The sequence below is a fragment of the Alexandromys fortis genome, unplaced genomic scaffold, assembly GCF_014885135.2.
Source record: "Alexandromys fortis isolate MF-2015 unplaced genomic scaffold, M_Fortis_MF-2015_v1.1 scaffold_31, whole genome shotgun sequence".
Lineage (NCBI taxonomy): Eukaryota > Metazoa > Chordata > Mammalia > Rodentia > Cricetidae > Alexandromys > Alexandromys fortis.
The window spans coordinates 10,413,821-10,433,327 of record NW_026067974.1 but is presented as its reverse complement, the minus strand read 5'-3'; the positions used below and the strand labels follow the sequence as shown (position 1 = coordinate 10,433,327).

General features: G+C 47.8%; 1 protein-coding gene and 1 non-coding gene across 3 annotated transcripts in view; both read left to right on the top strand.

Annotated features, from left to right (window-relative positions):
- The window catches only part of Ikzf3 (IKAROS family zinc finger 3), an 85,394-nt gene extending 67,857 nt beyond the window's left edge, over positions 1–17,537 (top strand). Inside the window, exons 1-3 of one of the 2 annotated variants that reach the window (XM_050157161.1) lie at positions 4,208–4,413; positions 4,503–4,619; positions 15,849–17,537. In XM_050157161.1, the coding sequence (XP_050013118.1) occupies positions 4,535–4,619; positions 15,849–16,552 (789 nt within the window). In that variant the 5' untranslated portion in view covers positions 4,208–4,413; positions 4,503–4,534 and the 3' untranslated portion in view covers positions 16,553–17,537. Of the gene's footprint in view, positions 1–4,207; positions 4,414–4,502; positions 4,620–15,848 lie in introns of those variants that run through there. The other variant, XM_050157160.1, reaches the window with a different exon arrangement.
- Positions 7,793–7,981, top strand: LOC126510589 (U2 spliceosomal RNA). The gene has a single exon (XR_007594443.1). It is a non-coding gene; the product is annotated as a U2 spliceosomal RNA (small nuclear RNA).
- Positions 17,538–19,507: the final 1,970 nt, after the last annotated feature.

Below are 19,507 nucleotides of genomic sequence, written 5' to 3'. Positions count from 1 at the left end.
CCAAGTCTGTATTCCTAACAGTCTCATTTGACTTGCTCCACAGGGCAACAGTTACATGTAGCTTTTTTGTTTGAACCTGCCTTGTCTTTGATAGCAATCTGTTGTTAGACAATCTCCTTGCACAATGACTCCACTTTGTTCCTGTCTCCATTAGCTGCTGACCACACCATAGAAGAGACCGGATGCAATGGCTGCTTTTAGCTCCATTTAACTCTTCGAGCCCTGATGAAGGATTTTGCAAAAAACAAAAGCAGACCATGAACACATAGTCAAAGCTACAATTACTTTCAGGTTTAACAATGTATCACGGAAGCAGTTAACAGTTAAGGCTTGTGCAGGGATTAAAGGCAATTTATTTTTGTAATTGGGGTTATCATGACATTTTATTATTTTTTCAACGTCTCTAAGATCCGTTGCTAATAAAAATTGACCCTTACCTACTCCATAGTAGACAAACGATGTGGAGGGAAATTGGATCAAGAATTGCAGCCCTGCCCCTGTGCCCACTCAGGTACCAAATGTATCAATGTCCACCTTCCCAGACCCCCGCCCCCACCCCGCAACACTAAACTGCCGAACACCACCTAGGAACGGATTTCCTGTTGCATCATTTAGACCCATTATCTTATTCCCTTGCCACCTTGCCAAACTCGTTTTCTTCCACTTACGTTTGTGGGACTCCTTGTAGCAAGTCTAGACTGCCTGAGTGGACAGTTGAGTCCTAAAGGCGAGGGAGGACCAGAAGTCAGAAGGCCTTCCTCCCCTTTCGTCTTAAACAATCCCCGAGCTCAGCTAACTCCGACAACTGACTTGGTGTTTAAAAGATGCCCGTTCAGTGGTTTTGTCCATCCACCGTCTGGCGGTTCAGAGGTAAAAAGACACGAAGTCTAGGGAAGAAAGTGGACCCCATTTTGTTGCCTGTTAGCCTTTGTCCATTCCAGTTAAGTCTGTGAAGGGGAACTCAGGCCCTGGGGTGTGCTCCCGTGGTTGGGAGTGTCAGTGTCCTGCCTGACAGCTCTGGGAAGGGTGCCGTGGGCGAGCGCTCTCTCGGTTTCTCACAGGAGGCCTTTCCCTCTGAGCAGAGCTGTGGAAGTGGGAAAGCCTTCACTTGTGCCCCCAGATTATCTTTTCACCCACGAACACTCCAGAACGTTCCTCTCTTAAATGTCAACCATTTGGCCACTGATTGACACGGTGAGAGTTATCTGGAAATGACTGCCAAGACCAGCTTGGTGGGTAACCAGGAATGAGGAGGGTGATGTTATCTCAGAAGGCTGCCATTTAGTGACATGCCCTAATTACAGTTATTTAGGTCAATGTGTCCATGCCTCAGCATCCTCCCAAACACAGAGGATGTCGTCGCGTGTGCCCACAAAACTGCTGCCGCTGCTGCTGGGGACTCTGGTGAAACATGAACAATGACTCCTAAGACATAAGTGGGAAACTGAGGCGTCATGCTTAGGGTGGGTCCCAGGTCATGATTTGGCCATGAGGGGAAGAACTAAAAGGGACCAAACACAGTGGTGAAGGGTGCTCAAAAGTAAAAATTCCCCAAGTATTTGTTATCCTCATTTCAACCTAAATCATTTCCATAACAGATACAGGCCTGGTGCCTCTGATCCTCTCATAATGCTCCTAGAGTACACATGGCTACCTTTACCCTACTTCTAAGAAAAAGGAACAGCAACAACAATAACAAAGCAGTAATCCCTTGTGTTGGAAACTGACTTCAACTTCCAGGCCGTCTTTCATCTCTCTGCTCAAGGGACTTTGGCTAGTGCCACATCTGGCGGTGGTTTGTGTGCAAGGAAATAATACGCATGATCATTTCCTGTTTGGTCATTGTAACCTGTCCCTGGACTGAGCAGAATTTGACCCCCTTCACTCCATAGCAGCGTCCTGTCACCAAGTGCCTAAGTCCAAGGACTTTACCAAGTCTGAAAGCTGCCTAGGCCCCTGGTCCTGAGCGTAATCTTCTCATTTAGGTAAATCGGTGTTGACAGCTGGAGCAGATGTGGGGATAGGTTTCTTCAGAGTTATTGTTGACAAGAGCCCACGTCAAGTGATGTGGCGTTGCCAATATACTTGTTTTTTCACTTTTGGAGACAGGTTTCCTTTATGAGTGATTTTTAAAAACCACACAAAGCTCTGCATTGTATAACACCCGAAACAGAGTTCTTCTGGTGATGGGAAGAAAGTGGAAAACAATTAAGACTTGAAATGATCATTTTCTAATCTGGCATTGGCGCTCTCCGGTCCAGCCTCTCTTGCCCTGGAGATCTTTCCGGGTCATTCATCCCTTGCAAAGGTAGCCAGTGTCCCTTTCTTCGGGACATGTGTCTCACAAACCATGGAATGTGTGATAATTCTGTATATTGGAATCTCTTCACATGGCAAATACCTCAGACTCCTTTCAGGACAAGAGTAGACAGTTCCCAAACCTGTGTGGGCACTGAGCTAGGGAATATCTCATTCTGCAGATATCAGTTTTACCTTTTTAACTCTAGTCCCTTAAAAAAAAGTAGATTTTTTTTTCCTTAGACACATTAGAAATGTATGACCTTCTAGTTTAGACTTTCGGAAGTGCTCAGACGAAACAGAGATATAATGTCTCAATATGTTTGCTTGGGCGGGGTGGATGCACCATGGCCCTGGGGTCAAGGGCAGCCATCAGTCTGTTTGTATACAGGGTTTTTACTGTTTACTTATTTATTGTGTATGTGTGGTCTACGGAGGTGTCCACGTTTGTGTGTGTCTAGGTGTGCCTGGAGGCCAGAAGTCGATTTTGAATGTCTTTCTCAATCACTGTCCACCTTAGTTCTTGAAGCAGAGTCTCTCACTGAGCCTGGGCCTTGCCCATGAAAAGCTAGAATGCCTGGCTAGTGCCTGCTGTTGCTGCTTCCCCGGTGCTGGGATTACAGGCTTGGGCTCTTTAGGTGGGTCCTGGGGATCCAAATCCAGGTTCTTATATAGCAAGCATGTCACAGGCTGAGACATCTCTCTGGTCCAGTTTTTACATTTTAGCAGAGATGTGGAGCAGAGAACACTAATATAGAAAGGGGCTGTGCATCCCACAGATTTAAAAATAGTTGCCGCCAACATGAATGTAGTGCAGGTGTGTAATCCCAGGACTTGAGGTTTGGGGCCAGCCTTGGAGCTGTGAAACAGAAAGACCCTGCCTCAAAAGTAGTAATGATTGCAAATGGTCACACACAGTGTTTACTCTTTGCTCTTTCTACAGAAATTCTTTACTGGTCCTTGATTCCAGCATTATAAAGTTTTGGGCCTTCTGTTTATAGCAGCTAGTGCGTTCTAACTTTTTAGACGTGGTGTCTCGTTGGTTACCGCTGGCTGCTCCAGAGTAAATTACATTTGTTCTGCTTTACTATTTAAGCGTATTGGCGTTATTTTTATATTCATCTAGTGCACTGAAATTCTGGCTGCTCCCCCTCCCCAGTCTCACATGGTAGCCTAGGGTGGCCTGCAACTCATTGTGTAACCCAGGCTAGTCTCAAACTCATGGCCATCCTCTTGCCTCAGTCTCCCAAGGATTGGAACTATAAGCATGAGCCTCGTCGTCCTGTTATGGCTGCCTTTAAAAATCATCCGGGGAACTTGGAAAGCATGCTTGTCCTGGCCCCACCGCAGAGTGAAGGGGAAGCTGCCTGTGGATATCTAAGCGTGTACCAGGCAATCAGACTGGACTAATTCACAGCCAGGTCTGAGAACTCCAGCCCGTGCCACTCAGATGTCTGTCTGTGGGTCCATAACCAATGCACACTCTCGGGCAGTTCCTATTGTCATTTTTTTTTCATTAGGAATACAATAGAAACGCAGTATACAGATTGCCCGTTAATTTTCAGACAACAGTATGGCTGAGGGACACGGTAATGGAAACAATTTTGAGATGTGTGGAGAACTTATGAAGCAACACACGGAACCCAGAGAAACGGAATTTGAAAGATAAGAACTGAGAGAAACGTAGTGAAGAAAAAAAAATGACTCAGTATTTCAATACCCAAATCACTGGGTAGATTTCTTGCTATCTGGGCGAGTGTATCTATTTTCAAAAGTCTATTACCATAGCCAGAGCGGTGAATCTGGGGCACCGTGCCTTTTTTTTTTTTTCAAAGTTGTTAAGAAGAATTATATCAGCGTGCAGGTGTCACATGCAGTTACTCAGAATCAGAAAGGAGCTGCCGGGGGTGAAAGGGCCTCCATCTATCTATCTCTTTGCAACCAACCACGTCCAAGCTGTTTCTTCAATACTTCCTCTTGCTAGTTAAGGTACTAGCTGGGGATGGGTCGGGCTTTCCCGTCTCAGCATAAGACTGCAAGATTTGAATGTGCCCCAGAATCGGTCTCACTGACCACAGCAGGTACCCAGGGCAGGAAACCAAGCAGGACCCACAGGTAATGACAGCCCCGTGCATCAGCCCCCCAACCCCTTCCCCATTCTCCCCATGTACCAATGTATTCCTCTCCCTCTTCTTCCAAACCAGCAAGTGTGGAGGCAAGACACATCAAAGCCGAGATGGGAAGTGAAAGAGCGCTCGTTCTGGACAGATTAGCAAGCAATGTGGCAAAACGGAAAAGCTCAATGCCTCAGAAATTCATTGGTAAGGATGCACGGCCCTTTCTTGCTGCCGCCAGCAGATAACTTGACTGAGATAACATGGGGATGTTTTTACCGCACTTGCCTCTCCTAGTGCTGTTAAAAACGGGTTTCCATTGTGTTCTTATTGGCTGTGGTTGGTTCGTTTTGATGGCTCTAGTATATAGAATTAAAAATATTATCTGAGGAGTCTTAGCTACAAAGCAGGGGAACATTTGGTATTGTTTCTTAGATGGAGTTGGTGTTAAAGATGCTGTTCCTTCCTCTTCCCTCTGAATGACATCTGTTGCATAGATTTATGCAACTTGCACCAGTAAAATGTTCAAGATAGCATCTTGGTAAAATTTTGTAATGATATGTTACAAGTTGGTTCTGTTAGCATGCTCTAACTTTTTTTTTTAATGTTCTAAAACTTATCGCCATATTTTCTTGAATTTGATTGAGAGCTCGCTTTAGCAGAAAGTGATTGGAGAAAAACGTGGACTTAAATCACTCAATTTGAATTGATCGCTTGTCTTACTGAAGTTAGTTTTTATGTCGTCGGTTTTCACATTGTCAGAAGCCACTGCAGACCGAGATGACTAAGAGGCAGTTACGTCCATTTAAGTGTTGGGGACTTGCAAATGGTGGGGCTATTTCATGATTGCCCAGATGTTTGCACACTCGTGACCACAGTATTAAAATAGATCTGGAGTTGCAAGCAGCTTAGGTGAATGTGTCAGTTTTATTATTAAATTGGATGCTGGCGGTGTTGAGCAAAAATAGTTATCACGTGAATAAAACTCTTCCTCGGCACTAATAACATTTGTCAATATCTCTTTGTAAAACTGCTTGCTGCTCTGGAGTCTGTCTTCTTGTATTTATTCTTCTTAGTAGCTTTTCTACATCCCAATTGCCTGTCTGCTTTTGACTCTGAGATTATTCCGGTATAGGAAGCACTTTATAAGTAGACATTCAGTTGAATTCTATGTTGAAAGAATCCATAGATTTTGAAATTACTGAAGTTGGTATTTCTGCTTATCTATTTTGCTGTTACTAGTTGGTTATCTTTTGCATGCTTTTAGTCACTTCAAGAATAAATTGTAGCACGTGTCTTTAATCGCAGCACTCACAAGACAGAGACGGGTAGATCTCTGTGAGTTTGAGACCACTCTGGTCCACATAGTGAGTTCCAGGCTAGCCGGGGCCATAGAGAGAGACTCTGTCTCCAAAAGTAAAGCATGTGATATATGAATAAAATGTAATCCAAGGATATGGTGGATTATTCCTACATCCCTAACACTTGGGAGGTAAAGGCCAGAGGATCAGGAGTTCTAGGCTATAAACACTGTATAGTAAGTTTGGGGCCAGCCTGGGCTATATGAGAGACCCTATCTTAAAAGAAAGGAAGGAAGGAAGGAAGGAAGGAAGGAAGGAAGGAAGGAAGGAAGGAAGGAAGGAAGGAAGAAAAGAAAAGAAAGAAAGAAAGAAAGAAAGAAAGAAAGAAAGAAAGAAAGAAAGAAAGAAAGAAAGAAAGAAAGAATCTGTCCGTTAGTGAACCCATCCCTAAATCATGTCAGACTGAAGTTGGTGTGTTTCAGTTTAAGGAGCTTCCCTTCTCTACTCTTTTTACCTCCCCTTGAGGAGACACATCAAGGGGTCATGTGGTGACTTCCACAGACAGTCTATGCCCAGCAGATCAGTCAGGATGCCAAGGCATTACCTGTGTACCTTTGGACCTTGCTTGTGTGAGTGGACACTGATGAATTCAGAAGAAAGCCGGGGTTATCCGACTCTACAAGGGAATCTTAGCTGGAGGACTGTTTAGACTCTAGAAATGGCCGAAGCTGATGTGGGAGGAGCATGGGATGAGACCGGCAAGGAAGTCCAAGTAATGAGTCTCAGTTTCAGCCCAGAGAACTAAAATCTGAGAGAGAGTACCTCGTCCTCACAGTTGGCTGAGCCAATGGCTGAGGCCAAGCCTCTTACTGTGGTAGGTTTTTGTTTGTCTATTTTCATGTTCCCAATGTCCAGATCCTCTTGGCTCTGCTGTTGCCTCGGAGAGCCATCCAGTGGTTTCTGACGATAAGATTTCAGACTCTGCAGACACGGACTTTAGAAGGTCTACTTTCTCTCTTTTTTGAACCACCAGATCTTCTGGGAGCTAGGATTGGGAACTTGGCTTAGTTAACTCTTTTTGTTTGTTGGTAAAGCTTGTTCTTTGACAATTTCGTATTCATGTACGTACCTGGTTACTCTCCTGTGGGCTCTCTCTTATCCCCACCCTCACCTCTTCCAGCTACCCCTCCCCCTTCCACAGACCTCTTTCCCCGTATTCACGAGTTTGGTTTCCTTTAGTGTCCCATAGAGGTCATCTGGGGCTGTCTGTGTGTCCAGTGGGCTCACCAGGGTTTATCAGCTGGGCAGAGTTGCTCTTGAAAAAGCAGCTTCAGAGCCCAGGATAACTGAGGGCTTCCATCGCCCCCCCCCATCCACCCCCCCCACTGCCACCTTTTTCAGTATTTGGTGGTATAGTACAATGAAGAGACACTTACCTGTGTTTTCGCAGCCACTTAGGAAAATCCCAGAATGCTTTCTGGACCTCTGTTTACTCATCTGTGAATGAGAAAACGAACCAGATGATGGAATGACCAGAGGCCCCTCCCATCCACGGGAGATGAACTAGAAATGTCAGGCACAACCAGTCTGTCTTCAAGACAGCCTGATCCTGTAATGCTGGCAACCTCTTCTCCAGGCTCTGAAGATAGAGTACTTGTGCCATACACCAGTGTCGAATTTTGAGGTGGTGTTTGTTTGCTTATTTGTTTGTTTGGAGGATGGCTCCTAGGGACCTCAATGATTCGGGGTAAATGTTCTAATACTGAGCAAATGAGCAACATTCCCAGACCTAAAAGGTTTGTGTTGGTTAGGTTTTTTTTTTTTTTTTTCTTGAGGAAAAGACATTACTACAGCTCAGACCTAAATAAATAATCACATTTCCTCACATGCGTACATTCACTTGGGACAAGCTTCTGGTCATTCATCACACAAACAGTAACCTGGGGGAGGCAGGGGGTGGGTATCACGTGTGTCTGAACCTTAGCGCTTAGGAGGTGTAGGGAAAAGGATTTAGAGGTCAAGACCTCCTTTCAATGCCAAGGATGCCCGCATGAGATCTGCCTCGGAAAGGAAAGAAACGATGCTTCTCGGCCCTTTGGCTAAGAACAAGTGTAGTGTCTGCTTTTATCAGTTTAATATCTGATATGTCCTCTATCCGAGGACAATTTATTAAATGGATTTTTGGAGCTGGGACCTGGGATGGAAGCTTACCGCCCACTCCACAAACTGACCTTGTATTGCAGTACCTCCAGGGTCAGTGCGGGGAAGAAATAAAGAGAGTTTTCTTGTCAGACACATGGTACTCGTTGACTCCTATCCTAAGCCTATGCTCATGAGATGTTTTTTTAGGACCCTCCAGAGTTAGATAGAGCTCTGTGAGTTCCAGGTCAAAGAGTTCTGGGTCAGGAAGAGCTAGATAGTGGGACCCTGTCTCAGAGGGGAGGAGGGGCTGCTCAAACATGAGGACCCTTTCTGCAGTCACCTCCCCCCACAGAAGCCACATAAAAGCTTTTGTAATGCCATCAGGAGACAGGCAGGTCTAGTCAGCCGGCTTCTCTGACCAAACTGGAAGCTCAGGTTCAGTGCGAGACTGGCTCAAAAAATAAGAGGGGAAATGATCAAGAAAGACAGCCAAGGTGGACCTCTGGCCTCCACTTGCACATAGGTGGACACAAGCATGCACGCATGCGCACACGCACACCAGGGTGTTCACGAACACACTAAAAAAAGAAGAAGAAAAAACACTTAAAGGGGAAACTCCTTGGATCGTTTAGCTAAACCAACTGTTGTGCTAGAAAACGGTGGAATCACGGGAGGGAAAACAGGACGTCCCCTGTGGCAGGCATCATATGGAATGCAGCATCAGGAGCCCAGGCTACTGTCCCCTCCCTCTCTTCTCTCTCCCCCCTTTTCTCTCCAAGGCACCATTTTCTAAAAAGCTCCTGCCGCCAGGGAAATGGCACCGAGTGGGCTGTGATGAATGAGTCACCCCCTTTAATCCTTGCTGAGAGTGAGCACACCACTCACACACCAGCCCTTGCTGCCCTGGCCTCTTGAACCATGAGGGCAAAGGGCAAACCGAGCCCTCAGGTTAGCTGACCCTTTTTCTCGCAGGGGCAGTGTGTTTCATCCACATCAAGACGATTTTTTTTTTCCAAATGACAAGGCGAACTTGCCTCTAGCGTCCTAACCTGAATCCTGTCCTGTTATGCGTGATGTTTGCCCATGCTTTAGGTCAGGCTAGCCTCGAATAGTTGGCCCGGAGTAGAGGGTGGATTTCTCTCCCACAAGGAGGAAAGACATTACTTGCTTCTGACTTTTCCTTTTTCCTGGTTTTCATTTGTTCCCCCTTTGGGAGCAGGATTCACCACATCTTTTGAAAAAAAAATTATGCATTACGTTACTAACGAAAGTTCCCATGTTGAAAAGATCATTAAAAAAAAAAGATTTTTGTCACTGGTGGTAAACATGTAAGTGAGGTTTTGACACTTCTGCAGGCACCATCAGCTTTCTCTGTGAAGAGCTGGGATGAAAAACTCACCTACTTTGGGTAGCGGAGGAGCAGGAAGCAGTTTAACCCCTGTTAAAGGGTAGCAAGCCTCCTTTCTCCCCCCCCCATGCCCCCGGTTCTGTATGCATTATGGTGTCTACACATTTAAAAGATGTTGGGAACCTCCAGAGAAGCCCTTTGACTCAGGAAGGAGTCAAAACCGTGAGGAGACACAGCTAGACAGAGCAGGGCCAGACCCAACTCTGCGTGGTGCTGCAGTCTGGGGTGGCCCTCTTTCTCCAGGAAGTCACTAGAGCAGCTCATGGCACCTGTGCTGAGGGAGCTTTGGGTAGCCAGAAGTTTGGTCCCTGAGAGCTGGTGGCAGGGAAACCCCGCAGGCTGTTGTTCTGTGTCCAGAGTATGTCCCCTTGAGAAAAGAGCTGTCGTGGCCTGTGGTTCCTTGTGGACAGATGACATCAAGCAGCATGTCTTATGGGAAGCACACATATGAAATCACACTCTGACATCACAGACGACAGAGACCCCTGCAGCAACACAAGGCAGTCTCCAGCTCAGCCCCCTGCCTGTCCCACCCCGAGTGTTTGCTCTCTCCCCATTCTGGCTGCTGCCTGACTCCTGGCTCCCAGAGTGAATGTTAGTAAAATTCCAGTTTCTCTTAGGTTAAGATTAGCATCCCCACAAACGCAGGGCACCCCACTTTCCTTGCTTGTCTCCCTGCCCTTCCTTCCTTCCTTCCTTCCTTCCTTCCTTCCTTCCTTCCTTCCTTCTTTCCTTCCTTCCTTCCTTCCTTCCTTCCTTCTTTCCTTCCTTCCTTCCTTCTTTTTTCCTTTTTTCCATGCCTGCAGGAAAGTGAGTAAGAATACTTATGAGCTATAACAGGAGGCAACAGGAGACAGACTAAAGTGACCTGAGAAACCTCAAGACTCAAATAAAGTCCATGTGTTTCCACTCCCAGACACTGACTGTAATGTTGTGTTTGCAGTGTTTTTCTGGAATTCAAATCCTGTTTGCCTTCCTCTTTAGATGATAAAACCCCTTTAAGTTGCTCCTCAGTAGAGTGAAATCTAAGACTTGCCTCTCCTACTCCAGCAATGCAGCCCACCCAGCCTCCATGAGCTGTGCCTTCTCCAGGCTTCTCTGGACGCTTTCCCACTCCTGTGCAGCGCTTTCCACATTCTGGGTCTGGATGTCCTCCCTCCTCCCGCATCCCTGTCGCTGGTCCTCCTTGTGCCCATTCCTGCTCTGCACAGTGCAGAGTTCTACCTCTTGCTGTGGCTGCCTCCACCACCACCTCTGACTCCCAGGACACCAGGAAGGATAGATTCCTATGTGCCCATGCTATGTAGCACATCTTTGGAGTGTCTCACAGTTTCCTCTCCCCGTTCTCTTTTCTACAAAAATACTTGGTTCCTCCCTGAAGCCAGTGTGGAGGATGCTGCCTCGTAATCAAGTAATATCAATGCTGCATCTCACCTGTGGGACTGCAGTGATGGCTGTATGTCTCAGAGCATAAATAGCAACCACAGGAGTGCTGGTGTGTGCCAGGCGCTCTGTGAAGCACCGTGCAGACATCCCAACTCTGCATTATCGATGCTTCTTAATGTATGTGCTTATGATTGGGAGAAAAAAAAGAACAAAATGCCACCGTTGTTGCCACTAAATGCTCTCTGCCGTGCTGTGGGAACTATCCCAGCAGAGTATCTGTAGTCACTGCCTATGAAGGGCTGAGCCACCACGGGCAGGAAAGCCTCTAGCGTGTGCAGAGACATGACTCTTAGAATGTGCCCTGGTTCTCCATTCACCATGGACAACCTTGGAAAAGTGAAGCCTCTTGTCTGGGCTCTCAGTTCCTCGTCTGTCAGAGACGACAGTCCACCTTAAGAGCTTTTAACCGTGAAGGACCGATGAAGTGGGATAGTGAGCTAAGTCTCTAGCACGACACCCAGTACTGTAGGACCACAATAAACGTATTTATCCTTAGTATCTTATCTGTAAAGTGCTGTGTGGACTGGAAGAGAAGGGATTTGACCGTGGATCTTGTCCCTAGACCCTGAGGACAGGGCTCTAAGTTTACGTGCCCACTTTGTGATTCTAGGCTTCCAAGTTGACAATCAAAACCAGCAACCATGTCGTCCCCCCCATGGCATCCATGCCGGTGGGCAGCTGTCCATTTGAGAATTACCAAAATACAGGTGGAACACCTTTAAGAAGGTTCTTAAGGGAGGGGTGGCCCAACCTGGCAGGCTCGGCTTCTGCATTTAAGACACATTGTTGCCTTTTGTGTTTTCATCAGAAGAAAACCTCTGTTCCTCCTGAATCTGTTAAACATGAATCACCGAGAGGCGTGGTTCGAGGTGACTAGATCCGGACCCGAGGCTCTGAGCGGCCTTGGAAGCAGTTAAGCGCTTGTGGTTTGACTAACCTTTTTTATGAGTGTGTTACTCAAGAAACGTGAGCTATTGGCTTTTCGATTACTGTAGCCTACCTCTTCTGAGTTTCATACACATTGAGTCATCGGTCCGCAGGCAGGTGACAGATTGTCATCTGCAGTGATCAGGTTACGGTAACTGGGAGATGAGGGGATCTGATCAGGGCGAGCCCTGTGCGCGTGAAGATCTGAGTCGCTCGCTCGCCTCTCCACCTTGAACAATGGCCTGTGCTAACCACACAGCTCACCTCTTTCCATCCCCTCAGGAGCTTGTTTCCCCCCCTCCTGCTTTGCCTCTTTCCACTCAGCTGTTTGCTGAGAGGTGCTGTGGGTTGTGTGGATTGTGAATTCACCAGCGTGGGTAAGGAAAGCACAAAGCACACCCCTGGGAGAAAGGATGGAACAAAAGGGGGTGTGTCTACCCAGCCCTGGAATCCTTCCCAGAGCCTCTCTTGGACTTCTCCTGGTATTTAGGAAGTTTGACAGAGCCAGGCACACTGAGAAACCGTCGATGACCTTGGAAAGACTAAGGAACCAGATTTCATCAACCCTGCATCTTTTCCAGGGGAATGAGTGTGTGTGAACTCAGCGTTGCCTGTTCTTCACGTAACTGCTGCAGCCAGCCGTCATCAAGGGAGCTGGAAGTAAAATCACCACCGTTGGTTACTTTGGCAAACACATCCATTTCTGTCGTTTCCTAGTGAGCTGCCAAGTTAGGGCATTTTTCTTTTCTTTGTTTTCTTTTTCCTCTCAGACATTGGCTTAGAAAGTATCATGTCTGTAAGGTGGTGGGGATGCATGTGTGCAAAAGCATCTGCTGGACCAATCTCCTGGCTGGCCTTCCCGCCTCCAGCCTTGTTCCTGGCATGTCTCACACGTTGCTGTTACATGCACCACAGCCCCTTTTCCACAAAGGCATTTGGCATTTGCTGTGTGGTTGGTTATTCAGACTTTTCAGTCTATCATTTGGCCCTACTGTGTGTTTTCAAGGGCTCTCTGATTCGTTATGATACTCGGATTGGACCTGGGGCCTCATGCGTGCTAGACAAGCCCTCTACCATTGAACATATCCCCAGACCTGTTTTGACTTTTGGAGACAAAGATTCACAAAGTTGCCTGGGCTGACCTTGAACTCCCTCTGTAGCCCAGGCAGATCTTCAGCCTTATTCTCTTCCCTCGGCCTCACAAGTAATCGAGATCTTAGACCTAGCTCTTTCTTTTTGTTTTTTTCCCCAGATCTTTCTTTCCCACAATATGGGACAGCACACAGGACATTCATAGACTTTGATCCCCATGAAAAGAATACTAGGTCCAGTAAGATGGCTCAGTGGACTAGGGTACTTTGGTATCAAATTTGGCAACCAGTGTCCTAAACCGAGGTCTCACGTGGTAGAATGAGAGAAGAGATACCCACAAGTTGTCCTTTGACCTCAACAAGCATGCCACCAAGGAAGGAAGGAAGGAAGGAAGGAAGGAAGGAAGGAAGGAAGGAAGGAAGGAAGGGAGGAAGGAAGGACATGCTGGCATGTCCAGGTGTTGTGTAGGTACCTGGCACTGTCCTTACACTGACCCTGTGAGGGGTTACTGGGTTCATTTCACTCAAGGTCATGCAACCAGTAGCCACTGGAACCAGACTTAAACCGGCCCAAACTAGCCCAGGTGACTACAGCACATCTCTATCACCGAAGCACCCCAGTGTAGGGACAGATGTTGTAGTGTGAGACCACTGAAGTCTGAGAAACCCTTTATACAGCTCTCTCTTCCTGTACCTGTCCTTTCGGCCTTCATCTTCTCCCTCAGACGGAACAATCCAGATCCTGCCAGTTCATCAGGCCCTTCCTCAAGAGTTAGATTCCCTAGGACTGGAGAGGTGGCCTAGTGGTTAAGCGAATACTGGTTGTCCTTCCAGAGGACTTGGGTTCAGTTCCCAGCACCCACATGGCAGCTCACAACTATTTTTAATTCCAGTTCTAAGGGACCTACCACCCATGGCAAAATACCAACGTGCAGAGAGTAAATAATAAATAAAATTTTAAAAAAGAGTTAGATTTTTTTCCAAGAATTTGTTTCCTCTCCAGAGTCCTTCCAAAAGTTTTGCGTTCCCTTAATGTTGAAATATACAGTTGATACCAAACGGCCTCACTTTGCCTGTATGAGATCTTATAACACACCCCTTTTTGATTTTTTTCTATCCTGACTGCAGTTTCCCCTCCTTGCTCTCCTCCCAGGCCGTCCTTCATCCCAACCCCTATCCACTCCTCCTCCATTTCTCTTCAGAAAAGGGCAGGCCTCCCATGGATGTCATCCAGCCTCAGCATATCAAGGTGCAGTGAGACTCGGCACCTCCTCTCCTACTAAGACTACATGAGACAGCACAGGATAAAGGGTCCTGAGAGCACAGTTCCCTGCCTCTCTCTCTCTCTTTCCCTCTCTCTCTCTCTCTCTCTCTCTCTCTCTCTCTCTCTCTCTCTCACACACACACACACACACACACACACAAAACAAAAAAACAAAAAAAAAAAAAAACCCAAACAGAATATGAGGTCCTCGCCTGGTTCAAACCTCAAATGGGACGCTTAGAATACAATCACAAGCTCCATAGGTGGGCAGCCCTTCCGTGACATTCATACCATAGTCTGGCTCCAGTTTTAGGCCTAAGCATCTTGTTTCTGTCCTGCTAGAGTGGAGACCACTCAAGGATAGACACTGAGTCCCCATCCCTGTTTTCTCACCGTGCCATTTTCTTTCTTTCTTTCTTTCTTTCTTTCTTTCTTTCTTTCTTTCTTTCTTTCTTTCTTTCTTTTCTGAACCCTTTTCTGTGAGGCAGTGACAAGTTTGGAACCCTGGCGAGGCTAGGGAATGTTACAAAAGAGAAGGACCCAGCACTTCAAACCCCTCCAGGATTCAAAGTTAGCACAGCTCCTTAGAAACCACATTGGCATTGTCCCATCTCCCATACTGTAGCATTGGAGCCTGTCCTGGAACTAGCTCTCGTATACCAGACTGGCCTCGAACTCACAGAGATCCGCCTGCCTCTGCCTCCCTGGGATTAAATCCCTGGGAATGCTGGGATTAAAGGCGTGCACCACCACCGCCCCAGCTAAACCTCCTCCTCTTTCCTAAAGTGAAACACTTAGTGTGTTGCTGGCGGCTAACTCTATTTTCAGAGTTTCTCAGCAGTTTGGGTCCTAAGGATCCAGATGCATCTAGACTACATCTGTCATCTGTCAATCAAAGATTGGTACCAAGTGACAGGCGTGGTGACCTAACCCTCATCTCAGCACTTAGGAGACTGAGGTGGGAAGATAATTAGCTAAAGGGCAAACTGGGTGACACAGAGAGACCCTGCCTTAAAACAATGAGAAAACAGGCCTCTAAGCCCGGCAGTGGTGGCGCACACCTTTAGTCCCAGCCCTCAGGAGGCAGGGCCAGGTGGATCTCTGTGAATTCAAGGCCAACGGGGACAACACAGAGAAACCCTGCCTCAAAAAAAACAAAAAAAAAAAGAAAAAAAAAGAAAAAAAAAGGGGGGGAGAAGGAGAAAAAGAAAGAAAGTAACGGTAGACGTTTATAAAAAATCTCGTAGGGCTGGATGTGACTCATTGGTAGAGTATGCGCCTTGAATGTACAAAGCCCAAGCCGTATTCTCAGCATTTGTGAAGTGATGGCTAGAGGATCAAAGGTTCAAGGTTATCCTCAGCTATATATTGAGTTCAAGGCTAGCCTGGGATACAGAAAACCCTGTCTTTTTTTTAAAAAAAAAAAAAAGGAAATAAAATAAGTTAGGAGAGAGGCAAGCTGAAAGCCGCAAGCTACAAGCCACTGCAGCGCATCGCTGAGGCCCCTGCGCCTCGCTGTACCTAATATTTAACAGTACAGGCCGAGTAACAGTTTGGAAGGTGGCAGCACTCTGGAAGCGCACAGTGAAAGTGCAGAGGCCCCGGGTCCTGCCCAGTGGTAGCCCACCCACCCTCTCTGCCCCTTTCTTTCATCCATTGGCTTAATTTTGACAGTTGAAGCATGTTACTGGTGGATAGCACCCCCTAAGACTATCTCCCTGTGGAATGGAGCTCCCAGTGCCCCCGTGGCTGGCTGCCAGTGAGCAGCAGCCACAGCCTACCCTTTCTCTCTTGTGGAGGACCCCGCTCTCCGCTTCCTGCTCTTTCTGCGGTAACCTCTCCCCTCCCTTGTTCCAGGGGAGAAGCGGCACTGCTTTGACGTCAACTACAACCCCAGCTACGCCTATGAGAAGGAGACTGAGATGATGCAGACCCGAATGATGGACCAAGCCATCAACAGCGCCATCAGCTACCTTGGGGCTGAAGCCCTGCGCCCCTTAGTCCAGACGCCGCCCGCTCCCACCTCTGAGATGGTCCCAGTTATCAGCAGCATGTACCCTTTAGCTCTCACCCGGGCTGAAATGCCCAATGGGGCCCCCCAGGAGCTGGAAAAGAAAAGGATGCTCCTACCAGAGAAAAACTTGCCTTCTGAACGAGGTCTGTCCCCCAACAATAGTGCCCACGACTCTACAGACACTGACAGCAACCATGAGGATCGCCAGAATCACGGCTACCAGCAAAGCCACATGGTCCTTCCCCAGGCCCGCAACGGGATGCCACTTCTGAAGGAGGTCCCTCGCTCCTTTGAACTCCTGAAGCCCCCTCCCATCTGCCTGAGAGACTCCATCAAAGTGATCAGCAAAGGAGGGGAGGTGATGGATGTGTTCCGGTGTGACCACTGCCATGTCCTCTTCCTAGATTACGTAATGTTCACCATCCACATGGGCTGTCATGGCTTCCGTGACCCTTTCGAGTGTAACATGTGTGGCTACCGAAGCCACGATCGCTACGAATTCTCCTCTCACATTGCCAGAGGTGAACACAGAGCCATGTTGAAGTGAGTGAGCATCAGTCTCCGAGCTCACAATCTAAGGCCCAACGTTGTTGTTGTTGTTGTTGTTAAAAAAAAAAACTAATGATAGCCTTACCCAGGAAGCTGAACTCAAACCCACAGTCCTGCCCAGTTATGTTAGCGTTCAATCATATTCACACCAACAATTAGGGAAACACTGTCTTCATCCAGAAACAGTTTGCAGAGCCATCACGTTACTCTGTGAAACCTTCCTTTCCCATCAGTTGAATTTGATGGGATGTAAAAGCCAAAGAAGTATCTGGTTCATTATCTTTTGTAGCCATAGACAGCCATCCGCTGGCGCTCCTTGCCAATTGGAACAATCTTCAGTGGGCTGCAGGAGACATTCGCTGGGATATAGCAGCCATATGCGGAAAAGCCTTTTGATCCCATGCCCAGATCCACACAGTGGAAGAGCTGACCAGCTGCCCTTGCCCTTGGGCACTAGCACAGGGCAGAAGGGTTAGGACCTAACCTCCCCTCCTCCCAGTCTAACGGTAAGATAGGGACCGCCATAGAGTAAGGACCTGCTGCCAGGAATGGAAGAACCTACCCTCAGAGCTTTGATTCGCTTCCTGTCACACAAACAAACAAAACAGAAGCCATCTGAGGACCCTTCTGCTTCACCTGCCAGCTCTCTGGAAGAAAATTTTACCCAGAAGAACCAACCAACGCTTTTAAACACGGACACCCAGGGATTCGCCACTGAGGGACAGTGGTATTTGTTTTTGTTTTTGATTTGTTTTTTTTTTATTGAGATTGGCCAAGCAGGCTGGAGACATAGCTCAGTGGTACAGTGTTTGCCAAGTTCAACCCTCCCAGCACCAGGGGACAAAGAGGAAAGAAAAGGGGGAAAAAGAAAGATTGGCAGAGCAGAGTGTGTAAGGGCACGTGGGTTGTCACTGTCGTGGAGTACTGGGTGCAAACCCAAAGAACACCTGAAAGTGATTTTGCACACACACGTACACAGGGGACCCGGAACATGCCCTTTGCCTGCCCCACAGGAGTGAGAGCAGGAACACCGATGTTCTGATCAGGATGCTGCGAGGTTGCGTTAGAGATGGGTGACTTTTATTTCACTTTTAAACCTCATTGCCTAGATGGGGCCTCGAGCTCACCACTAGCTGAGGGTAGCCAGGACTCTGATCCTCCTGCCTCAGCCTGCTGAGTGCTGGGGTGAGAGATGATCACCGTCAGGGTGTTTGCCGCCACATTCCCCTGAGAGTCTCAGAAGTCTGTCTCGTGCTGTAGATGGACTCTGTCACTACACACACAGGCATCGAGACATCAAGGAAACCCGGAATAGAGGTCACAATGCGTGTGTGCCGAGCTCCTATCTGCTACTAATGAGTGTGTGCTTTTGTACAAATCATTTAACTCTAAAAGCTAAGCTTCCTCAACCATAAAATAAGAGTTGGATTTAGGCCTTCTTGATTGTCCCACCCGGCTTCGATACACGATTATTCCGTAACCACGGGTTATTTTTAAACCTCCCGATGTGTGGGCACTAGGCAGAAGGGTCCACACATGAAAATGTGTTTCATATCTCTTTGGTGTGAAAATATAAGTGTGTTAAGTTTTTCCTTCAGCCACTGAGTCATGGGCGTGAGGAGACCCTGAGGAGGAACAAAAAGAACAGGAAGGTGATTTGGTCTTGCCAAAGTGTGCACACAAACTGGCATCCGCAGCTGCTTGCCGGGGCCCTTTTCCTCCTTTCCTTTTTAAGAACTGGTCTTCGGGAAAATAAGTTCTGCTTACGGGGACAGTTCCACGGAGCCTGTTTACAAATGAAGAGCGAGCTTTATGAACATTTCTGCCAGAGCCAAGAATCCCGAGTTCCTGGTAGATTAGCATTTTCCTTCTAAAGAGCTTACGGATTCGGCTCTCGCTCAACTCCTTTATGCAATGCCAGCAATTAAAGCGTTCCACCTCAGACACACAAATGGCTTAGCCTGCTTTGTAGCACGGTGTCTGTCTCAGGGAACGGGGGTGGGGGGGCATGAAATTCCATGGCAACAGTTCCGTGTTGCCCGAGGCTTCAGTTAAAGGGCTGGGTGTCTTCAGCACACCGCTGTATCTTAGCAGAGTTGGATCTGAGCTGTGCCACGCTGTTTGTGCCCATTGTGAAAGAGGACCTGCCTAGTCTACGCTTGAGATGGTTCACATCCTGTTGACTTTGAGGGAGGAGGCCGATGGGAGGGAGGCAGGGAGGGAGTTGGAAAGCGGGGACTTAGAAGGAAAAGATGCAGAGATGGGCATTTCCACCAGAGTGCTGTTGAAGTCTGCTGTAGACACACACACACACACACACACACACACACACACACACATGCACACACGTATGCATTTTGTCATCTCAAGATGGTGAACTACTACTCTACCAGCCCAGAAGCCTCCACAGGTCAGGACGGACTTGCTGGATGGCTTCCATCTCCTGAGGCCACCTTCACAGAGCCTTGACCTTCACAAAACCGTTCTGAGCCTGAGCAGGAGCCCTCAACTCCTGCTGAAGTTTGAAGAGTGTAGCAGTTGAGCCTGGTGGGGTGCCGTGGTTAGTGGGTGGTTAGCACCGCCGGTGCATGTGTTCCTTGTGCTACCTAAGGGCCCCCCTTGATAGAGGTGGGGCTGAAGTGAGAAGGGTAGGGATTTGCATCCTCCATGGGTCTGTGAAGTCCTGGGGTAGCTTCAGCTTTCTCACACAGTCCCCCCCATCATGAGCTCTGTGGGTCTTTCCTTCCTTTCCCACCAGCCCTCTTAGACGCAGGCTCCAACCACACGCCCAAGGGGGCTGCAAACTGGGGACCAACCAAACCCACAAGAAGTTCCATTGCAGCCAAAGTGACAGAGTTGGGGTGAGGGTGGGAAGAAGGGTAGAGCTAGCTCTCCAAATGCTCTCGCCATGCTGAAGTGCTGCCCAGAACTCAGCAGAGGTATCCCCCCATCA